At 33.4% G+C, this 10,887-nt stretch overlaps 1 protein-coding gene across 2 annotated transcripts; it reads left to right on the forward strand.

The window, feature by feature from the left end:
* Positions 1–5,210: 5,210 nt before the first annotated feature.
* Positions 5,211–9,197, forward strand: LOC145011482 (uncharacterized). 2 transcript variants are annotated; one of them, XR_013664131.1, is made up of 14 exons: positions 5,211–5,575; positions 5,656–5,808; positions 6,112–6,210; positions 6,292–6,393; positions 6,462–6,605; positions 6,905–6,999; positions 7,259–7,388; positions 7,488–7,592; positions 7,709–7,815; positions 7,884–7,935; positions 8,031–8,115; positions 8,334–8,418; positions 8,654–8,718; positions 8,947–9,023. XR_013664131.1 is itself a non-coding variant. In XM_078970213.1 (14 exons), the coding sequence occupies exons 1-14, from the start codon at positions 5,477–5,479 to the stop codon at positions 9,031–9,033; spliced, it is 1,413 nt and encodes a 470-aa protein (XP_078826339.1). In that variant the 5' UTR covers positions 5,213–5,476; the 3' UTR covers positions 9,034–9,197. The 2 variants fall into 2 exon arrangements, 1 of the variants encoding a protein (XP_078826339.1); XM_078970213.1 differs by having other exon boundaries at positions 5,213–5,575; positions 8,031–8,120; positions 8,947–9,197.
* Positions 9,198–10,887: the final 1,690 nt, after the last annotated feature.

A 10,887-nucleotide genomic window follows, 5' to 3' on the forward strand; every position in this document is an offset into this window, starting at 1 on the left:
CAGAATACCCACCAGTTTCGCCAAAGAGTATGATTTAAACTGCTCATGGGCTTTAACTGTGGAAACCACTGCTCTCCATTCAGACCTCAGACCATTCAGGAAAGTAACCTTCTGTTCGATAAGCTTCCTTTCAATATCGTGTTTGATCATCTTGCTAAGAAGATGATTGAAGCGATCGAACGTCTGGGTCACAGTTTCTTCAACCCCTTTCCTGAATTCTCCAAACTCGGATAGAAGCAAAGTTTGAATAGAATGTTCAAGATCCTCGTCTGTAGAATACAGTTCGCGAAGTCTATCCCAAACATCCTTTGTCGTCGTGCATGAGCTAACCAATCTGAATGTATCGGACTGAAGGGCGAACCTGATCAATCTTAATGCCTTGATATTGCACTGAACTTATCCTTTTCATCTTGTGCAATATCTTTCACGTCCTTTAGCAGATCATTGTATTCTTTTTGAGTCTTGATGATTCTGGACGTTGCAGAATGAGAAAACGGTCCATTTGTGATGGCTTCCCAAATGAGATACCCATTCTCCTCCAATCCAATAACGTAGTCTTCGAAGTGATGTGCCCATACTTCATAGTCATGGGTGTATAAGATCGGAATCTTTGTCGTCGAACCAATGCTGTTGGAAATATTAATAAGGTTTGATTGTGTCGCGTCCATTATGATCGTAAAAACCTGTTCAAAGATCAGACTTGTAATAAAGCAGATTAGGGCAAAATAATAAATATCAAGATACGTCAATAAAGAGATGACGGCTCAATAAATATTGATGATTGCGGAAAAACCCTAATGGAAATCTTTTTCACAGAAAAGATGTGTATTAATTACACAGCCTCCTGCTCTGATACCAATTGATGAGATTAAAGAAACCTTTAATCTATAAAGATCGATTAGATCTTGAACAAGTAAGTAAACAAAGACGATATAAACACAATAATAAGAACAAGACAAGATGGAATCAAACGTGTCGAATGATTAAACAAAATCCTCAGAAGAGCTCGATTAAGAACATCAACTGTAGAGGATTGGAAGGTTACAAGAACGATCAAAGAAACCTGTTGTCGTCTAGATGTATCGCTATTCTCAGATCTCTAAAACCTTAACCTAATATGCATGCAAGCGAAAACTTATATATAATACATAAAAGGTTCACGGTTGGACAGGCCCAAACCGGAATACAAAAAGCCTTAAGCTAAACGAGCCCAAAAGACGCAATCTACAAAAAATAACTCCAGCCCAACAGAATCCAACATGAATTTGATTACCATTGATTAACGACCTGTATATGTTTATTGAGTTGAAGGTAAGCCTAATAAACCAGGAGAAAAGGATTACAAGGTCCTGCTAATCCCACGTATTATTTATGGTTAATGGGTATACGAAGGACATGTTGGCCCATTTCGCATTTGATTTATTTGGACATTACTAGCAATGCTAATGGGTCACTGAGGCCTAATAGCACTTGAAAGCCATTAAGGGTCCCTTGAGCATGAAATTGGGTTACAGGAGGCCCAATAAACATTTATTATTATCGCTAGGCCCTAAAGTCATGTTAATGGCCATGAAGGCCCAATAAGCATGATTAGGAACTTTCAAGCCCAAAGATTTGAATATTTACTTGTTTTAGGTATTGTATAATTTTCGGAAAGATTGATTTAATGATTGTTAGATTTGTAACGGCACGAGGTCGGTCGGTTGTTTATAACGATATTTGGAATTATATGTATATTCGTCTTTCTATTTTCGTAAGTTGTAATTTGATGTTTTTTGACCCAATATCTTAATAATAAAATAATTGACTCAAAAATATTTGTTTGACCCTTTTAGCCATTCTTTAATAAAAATGACAATTTTAGTCCTTTATTTAAAAAAAAAGACATTTTAGGTCATTAAACCATTTTCTTGACATTTTTGACCCATAGACTTGTTTAAGTGATGTTTTTAGCTCAAAATTTACTCTTTGGTAGTTTCAGCCCCTCCAGTAAAGAGTTTTTCAGTTAAAGTCCAAACTTTTTTCAACTTTTACAATTTTGGCCTAAAATCTAAAAACTTTTCATTTTTTTATCCTTGTTTGGAAAAAAAAATCATTTTGACCCCTGAATTAGTTTTTTTTACCCTTTTAACCCCTGTTTTTAGAAGTTTACCATTTCAATCCCTTGAAAATCATATTTTTCGCAATTTTTGGCTCAATGGGCCGAAAAGCCCAAAAATTGGCCAATTAAGCTACAAATTACATTTCTAGCCCTTTAAAAAGTATGTTATTCATAAAAACATTTATTTTTTACAATTTTTACTCTTTTGGTCCTTAAGAAAACCACGGAGGGCAACTTTCAACCCAACTTTTGTTTATTTGACAAATTAAGTCCAAAAATGGGTTTTATGTTGCAATATGTTTATTATCACCTTAGAGGGTAATTTTTCATCACTTGTTTAGTGTATCATATCTTCGATCATGTTTATCTTACTCCTAGAGCCATAGATCTCGAGATTTCTCTCATTTTGTTACATATTTACCACATAAACACATGAAATCACACATAACATACAACATACACATAGATCTACACATTTTACTTGTTCTCCCCCATAAAACTTGTGAAAACCGAAAAGAGAGGGGTATGAACTCACCTTTGATTGTTGTTTTCGGTTTTGAAGAAATGATGGAAGACTTTGATGTTATTTTCGGCCCTAGAAAGCTTCTTTAGAAGACTTTGGCTTAGATAGGTTGTAAGAAGCATGATCATGAACTTTCATGAGTTATAAGGAGACTTATAGAAGATTCAAGAAGCTAAAACATGGATCTAAACATCAACTTACCTAGGATGATGATTTTTGTGGAAAAACCTCCTTTAAATGCCTTAGATTGTGAAAATTTTGATGGAGGAATAAGAGTGTTCTTGAGAGTTTGAAGATATGTGTGTGTGTTTGGTGACCCTCGGCTGTGAGTAGAAGAAGGAGAAGAGAGAGAGGGTGAGGTGACCATTATAGATGCATGTTGGTCCATGCATGGGTACATGGTGTGCAATAAGGAGGTGACACCTCCCAAAGTCAACCCTCCCCATTTTGCATCTTTCTTTCTCTCTCTCTCTCTCTCTCTCTCTCTCTTTTTGTTTCCTACTTGGGCCGAGAAAGAGAGAAGGGAAAATAGGGTTTGGGCCTTTGTTCTTAAGTCTCATAATGTGAAGCCCAACTTAATGGTTTTCAGCCCAATAGGTTCCTATGATGGCTTACGGCCCAATTTGTCAAAAAGAATGGGTTTTATGGCCCATTTAGGTTAATTAGATTTGTTATGGCCCAATAAGGATGTTTTATTTCATTCTAGGCCCATTATGGTCCAAAATGTTAAAATAAATGAAAGTGGGTCCAATTAGAGCCCATTTAAGAATTCTAAACCCAAAATAGTCAAATTGGAAGCTTATTGGTCCATTAGGCCCAACAAGAAAATCCTAGTCCAAAATGGACTTAAACCGGGATTTTTAGGGTTTCCAGCTTTTGTTGACTATTTGAAAGTTTGTATATGGTATTTGATGGAATTTTGTTGTCATTGAATAAACACCATACATGTTTTAGCTACAATATCATTCTTTGTTAAGTGTTTACAATGTATCAGAATTCCTAGTTGTGACAAAACCATTCCAATTCAGTCCAAATTAGACTAAATCGGACCATCTTGGACACCAATAGTGATTCTAACCCACTCTAAAGTCGTCGACCCAATGGAGCCAACAACCCAAAGCACAATTGTTTTACATTTCGAAGGGGATTGTCGCTCCATTTTATAGAATACATCTACCTATTATTTTCCCCCACCAACGATGTGGGATGTGGGAGTGGTGGTTCAATATCTTTTCTTCTCTTCTTCTTAGTTTACGTAACAGGTGGTTGAAGGTTCGAGCTTCGGTTTTCAGTGGTGGTTTCGACTGGTGGTTTAACTCCTTAATTGTCTCTAGGGTTCCTTCTGATTTTTCCATTCCATCGCATTCAGTCTAACTCCGGCTCCTCCAGCGACGACGACTCTGACTCCTCCCCTGCTCGCCACTGTAGCCATCCTCTTCGACTTCTGCCATTGTCTCTATTGTTCAGTCTTCTGCCATCGTCTTCTACCACAAATATGTTTTCGGGAACTATACTCGAAGCTTTGGGAGTCTGCTCTTTTGGTAATTCTTTATTGAGTTCTCAAAGGTTTAGCTATCGTCTCCGACTTCACATCTATTTCGAAGTTTATGTAATTGAATCCGTTTCTTAGCTTCGTTGTTAAGGTTGAGTTCACACCTAGTTCACAAGTATTTCACACCTTTTATGAGATTACCATTTCTCAGTTTCATTGTAATTGAATGTCATAGGATGTTTATGCAACTGAATGTCATAGGTTGTTTTTGCATCAACTGAATCCGACTTCACACATATTTCAAAGGATTGACGCACACAAGCTGTTTGATGAAAATCCTCAAAGAGTTCATTGTTGTTCTTGGCGGAAGCAAGAGATAAATGTTGATTAAGGACTTAAATACGATGAATCTTTTTCTTAATTCCTAACTTTGCTCTTGATTAGTATCCAATTCAAGGCCTTCAACATTTGAAATCCCTACAAACCATGAGCTAGACTATGGTGATATAAATTGTAGTTGGCAATGCTATCAAGATCAGATCATGGTGAATAAAAACCATAAGCTTTTGCATGATGCAGCAAGGAAGGCAGATGCCTTTGAAAGTGGATGTCTCCTCAATTTCTTTGATAGCTTAATATATAATTGTGAAATGTTGAATTGTTATTTATTTATTGTTATCGTGAAATGTTGAATTATTATAATTTTATATTTATTAATGTTATATTCTTCGGATTAGTGTTATATTTATTAAATTTTTAATAAATTTTTTAATAATTAATGGTCCCTGATTAATCCCCGCCTAATCGATTAATCTCTTGATCCCAGTTCACTGCCGAGCTACCGTCGAATAATTTCTGCAACCTTATTGTATACCTACACTTATAAAACTTGTAAGAATGTTAGTTATAATGTTATCAATTATGAAAAGAAACGGAAAAATATAAAAATTCTAATAGTTATTTACTAAATAATAATTCAATTATTTATTTATTTATTTTTTATATTATAGTAGTTTGTTTTATAAATATCATTTATCTTGATAACCGGCTTTAACCGGTAAAATACAAGTAGCACGACAGCACAAAACAAAACCAAACAACTTTCTATCCGACACTTGAATTAAAATAGCGTCTGGGGATTTGATTCAGATAGAATTGATCTTTACTTCATCTCCAATACCAACAAATTCTGCCGCTGGAAAGGATTCTGGAGTGCTTTGATTTAATCTCCTCAGCTGTCAATTTTCATCTAAAACCCCGATTGCAACAACCGCCGTCAAAATCAGCCATTATTATCCGATAATTTCAACATCAACAACACACACACACACTCAAATTGAAAGTCTGAGGCGCAATTACTATGGGGAAAGAAGGAATAAAGATGGAAGACAAATGGGGTTACGACATCAACACCTCTTCCTCCTCTTGCATCTCTTCAATTAACTCTTATTATCACGAGGTCACCTTTTTCTCTGTAATCATGTAAGGGTTTTACTTAATTTTGATGGAATTTGGATATTGTTTGTTCGATTGATGAAGGTGCTTAGCTATGGACGAAAGAGGGCTGTGATAATGGAAGCAATTGATCATGATCGTAACTGTGTATTAGCAAACATTTTGGCTGCCCATTTTTGCTGTTCTTCTGATCCTTCTCGAGTTCCTTCTCTTCTTCAAGCTGCTAACTCCAATCTTGTAATTTCACACTCTCATCTCTTAGCACTATGTGTTTTCCTGCATTCGATCTTTTATGCAGTTCTTCACCTAGTATACAAACAAATCCAAGTTTAATTTTCCACTGATAATTTTGAGGGTGTTTGGATTTTCGATATAAAAAGGGCTAAATGCAAGAAGTAGCAAATTACGCATATCCAAACGCCCTTTCTGTATATGTTCATTTTTTTTCTTTGTTTTTTCTTCTATAAACAAACAAAAATGGGAAAATCTAGTGTTCCTTTTTTATGGGTTCCCTCTAAATTGTAATATATGCTCCTGCAGGAATTTGCAACTCCATATGAAAAAGCAGTTTTTGAAACAATCAATTGTTTGATTTCACCAAATAGGGATGATGATGTTGCTTTTGAATTGCACTTCAAGGTTTGATTTAGTGTTTATATAAAATACGACTCAATTTATCTGTTAATCATTTAGCTAAAATTTGTTATGGTTTTCGTGTAGTTACTGAATGATTTCCCTAAAGATTTGGTGTCTTTAAAGAGAGCTCAAGTTCTATGTTTTTACATGGGTCGACCCGATCTATCTTTGCAACTCATTGAAAAGGTTTACTTTCTTTATATCAAGAACAAGTGTAAAGACGTTTTTACCCTTTTTAACGATGGACTTTTTAGGTGCTTCCTGCAAATGATCAACAAGATTTTGTATCTGGAATGCTTGCATTTCCTCTACTAGAACTTGGTCGAATGGAGGATGCTGAGAAAGCTGCCAAAAAGGGGTTTGAAATTAACAAGCAAGATCCATGGTCACAACATGCTGTGAGCTAATCTTTTCTAGAATTACTAAATTACAAATAAAAAAAATCATTATACTTTGGGAATCTTTATGGCTAAACCACTAATACTTTAGTTTGAAATTTGTTATATTGTTATGGGTGTTTGGTTGTATAAATAAAGTGATCTTTGAGTTTCGAGTGTTTGGTGAAAATTGCATAGATTTTATAATTTTTTAGAGTCAACATAGTACAATTTGGAGAAATAGTAGAGAAAAACTAATTATTGAAATTATATCTTGTTCTCATAGTATTGACTATTGACTATTGAGCCTTTTTTTGCAGTTGTGCCATGTGTTTCAATACGAGTGTAGATTTAAGGAAGCAGTGGAATTCATGGAAGAATGCTCAAAATCTTGGGCTCCTTTATCATCATTCATGTAAGCATATTCAAAATGACAATTGTTATCCGTTTTATGTTTTACCTAAATACCCCTCTAAATGAAGTTAATCTTCAAAACTATATCATGCTTGCATACTTAATGGGGATATGTATACGAGTGTTTCTTTTTGACTTAATGCAAAAAGAATTGACATAATAAGGAAGTCACATTTTCTAGAAATATTCTTAAATATCATTTATCCAGACAAAACTTAATATGACAAAAAAGGAAATGAAGATTTAAACTCGATGTGTAGGAACACTCATAATTGGTGGCATGTTGCTCTTTGTTACTTGGAAGGTAATGCTCCCTTTGAAAAAGTCCGAGAAATCTATGACAATCATATATGGAAAGAGTTGGATAGAAGTGATGCTACTCCCGTTGAGGTTTTTTACTTTTTTACCCTTCTCTTATTTCTTTAATTCAAGTCACAAAAACACAATCTTTTAATTTAATGTTATTGTATTTGTGTTTTGTGCATTTAGGTATACTTGAATGCAATTGGATTGCTATTGAGAGTTTATGTAAGAGGCGAAATCCGTATCTTTGATGATCATTTGAAGATCTTAGCAGGTTATCTATCAAATCGAGTGAGTTTCTTTCATTTTTCCAAAACAAAGATTTTGACAATGGACTAAAATTAAATTTAGAAAATGTTGTTTTTTGTATATTTTTTTTTGCTTAATATGATGATATGGTTTCTTAGGGCTTTTGGTATCTTGAGTGGCACCTTGATTTATTAATATTATGGGCCTTAGCTTGTACTGGGAAGTCAACCGAGGGTCAAGATTTACTCAATGGCTTAAAAAAGAAGTTAGAAAACACTCTATTTTGATTATTTCCTATTTTCCCTGTCAATTATTATTTATTTATTTTCATAGGGTTTCCACAATGAATTCAAAGAAGGGAAAGATAATGCAGAAAGGACTAATGGTTTGTTTTCATAACTTTATCCGAATATGACAATTTTATAGATTTTAATATAAGGCTAAATGGAAGAAATAACCCTTTATTATATACCGTTTTAGCTTGCAGAAGCTACATACGAGTTTGGGAGAGGCGACTTCAATAAAGCCTTAGAGTTGCTTGGTCCAAACTTTGATGCTGAAAACTGTAAGGTGTTAATAGATTCCTTCATTCAGGATGAGAAGGGCATTTATGTCTTTTGCACAGACGCGAGGTCTATGTCCCACCTCGTTACACCTTATTGAGCGAGACAAAATATTTGTAGTTTTTGTCTTCTTGACACCGCTACCAGCTACCAGCTACCAGCTAACAACTAACAGTTGCGATCGAATTATTTCTTATACGCGGAATTGAATTTTTTGTAGATGATTGGCGCGTCCGGGGAACAACTTGATGTGTTTAATGAAGCTTGGTATGTTATGTTACTTGATGGTGGACAAGCTGAAAAGGGTAGGCCCATTTGTTTTTCGTCTTTATGCACCATTTGTTACACAAGAAGATACTGTGTTTGACATGCATTAGATTGGGACTGACACTGAATACTGATGTCAATAAGACAAACACGTCAATGCTTTTGTCCAACCCAAAAAGTTGGGACAGAGACTCGCTCTTAAACTCTCGTTTGTGCAAAAGACTTAAATGCCCTCGTTAAAAATAGCCCTAAACATGGGATTGCATTTTGCAGCGATTGAAGTGATTGAGAAGCAATTAAAGAAGAGGGGTGGGTCCCCGTTTTTATGGCGCTTGCTGGTATAGATCCCGCTTTATATATATATATATATATATATATATATATATATATATATATATATATATATATATATATATATATATATATATAATTTACAACAATAGTTGCTCAAATAATAACATGAAGTTTGACAAAAAATATGTTTTATAACATATACATTAGGGGTTTGGTGCCAAATTTAAATAAAAAAAAAATATATAAAAGCAGTAATGGTTTATTGGTTTTAGGAGAGGGGTTATAAGATATTGGGTAAGCAAGAAGAAGCTAAAACTGTAGGGGAGAAGGCGAAGGCTTTAGAGACGGCTTACTTTTAATGAAAGATGGGAAAAGCATCAAGAATCGGATAATTTTTAGTTGTCCTTGTTGATAGATATACTTATTATCTTGTATTGTATGTTATATAGAGTCTACAATATGTAATGTGAGAGTGTTTTAGTATTATACCCTTATTAATGTAATAAGCTATCGTTAAGTATCATGGTTTGTGATGTGAATAATAATTATGTGAATGTTTGTATTTATAACTTCCCAAACTCTGTAACTAGCAAACACATATGATATATATATATATATATATATATATATATATATATATATATATATATATATATATATATATATATATATATATATATATATATATATATATATAAGTTTAAGTTGGTTTTTGTATTTGTTGTATAGTTCTTGGAGAATGAGAAAAATATACAAGATTTCGTCTTTTCTTGTGAAGATAGCGATGACAATGATTTTCCTTGTTTCCTTATAACTAGTCCGTAATGAAACAACTCATTTGGATGCTATGGCTTATAAACTAGGGGTGAGCAAAACCGAACCTGGCAGGGCTGGTCCAAACACATATGGGGCTCAGGACAAAAAGAAAAAAATAACCCCTTAAAGACAAATATAATAAAGATTCAAAAAATATCATTTATTCTTTATTATAAACGCATTCGATTAGCAATAACAAACAAGTCAAATTGTTTATCTTTAAAGGTACTTTGAGTTTGAACCAACTTTAGACTCTAAAAATCATTTAGGTGATAATATATATATATATATATATATATATATATATATATATATATATATATATATATATATATATATATATATATATATATGACTGACATTCTAAAATTCCATATTTTGGTGTGAAATTGTGGAGTTTAGAAAAAAAAAACTTAGGAATATCAAAAACAAGTCTGAAATCTAATAAATAACTCCATGATTTCGAGAACTTTTTTTATTAAAATCTAACAAAAAGTTAAACAAAGAAATATATACGTTAATATGGATTAAAACCAAATATTTGATTAAAAAATAGTTATATTAAACACTTCGAAATTAAAGTTTCAAATACAAGTAAAAAAGACTTCTTTGAAAATAAATACAAAAAAAAAAAAAAAAAAATACAATATTTGGGAGAAAGTAATCATTTTCCCGTAACTAAAAAAATGATTATTTTCTTTGGAAAACAACATCATAAATGGTCCCTATGCTTTTTAAGTTTAGCCACCAAGTTCAAAAAATTTCACAGATGGTCCGTATGTTTTCAAAACTTTTGATGTTTGGTCATTTTTGTAAATGGTGTTGGGCTTGTCCAACCGTGTATCAATTATTAGGGTTTACTTTATATAGTGCATGCATGCACCGTAGTATACACATATAAAGAAGTGAGTTTTCTCTTGAATCGTATTGTAAACCTAGCACAACCTCTACAATAGTAGTTCTTCATAGAGCTCTTCTAAGGTTGTGGATTATTAATTATTCGACATCAGTCTTGAATCATCTTGTGTTCTTATTCAATTTACATTATTGGTTTTCTTGTTTAGAACCTATTCGATCTTTTAGTTCTTTAAGTTTCATCAATTGGTATCAGAGCAGGAGGCTGTGTAATTCATACACATCTCTTATGTTAGAAGAATATCTTTAGGGTTTCCGCTTTTATCGAATCTATTGGAGTAGTCATCTCTTTATTAACGTTGTTCCTAAATCTCGATATTACCTTATTACCGCTTTACAAGTCTGATTCTTGACAGGTAAACAAGTAAAGTTATCATGTCACACGACGATTCACAAACCAATCCAATCAACATCTCCAATAGCATTGGATCTACCACAAGGATTCTGATCTTGTATACTCACGGGTATGAAGTCTGGGCCCT

Source organism: Lactuca saligna, chromosome 8 (genome assembly GCF_052625555.1).
Source record: "Lactuca saligna cultivar CGN05327 chromosome 8, ASM5262555v1, whole genome shotgun sequence".
Lineage (NCBI taxonomy): Eukaryota > Viridiplantae > Streptophyta > Magnoliopsida > Asterales > Asteraceae > Lactuca > Lactuca saligna.

Bases quoted from the DNA above. Each gene is read 5' to 3' on its own strand.
- LOC145011482 (XM_078970213.1), top strand. From the start codon at position 5,477: ATGGGGAAAGAAGGAATAAAGATGGAAGACAAATGGGGTTACGACATC. The intron at 6,211-6,291 runs GTTTGATTTAGT...GTTTTCGTGTAG, and splicing joins CTTTTGAATTGCACTTCAAG to TTACTGAATGATTTCCCTAA. The intron at 7,593-7,708 runs GTGAGTTTCTTT...ATGGTTTCTTAG, and splicing joins CAGGTTATCTATCAAATCGA to GGCTTTTGGTATCTTGAGTG.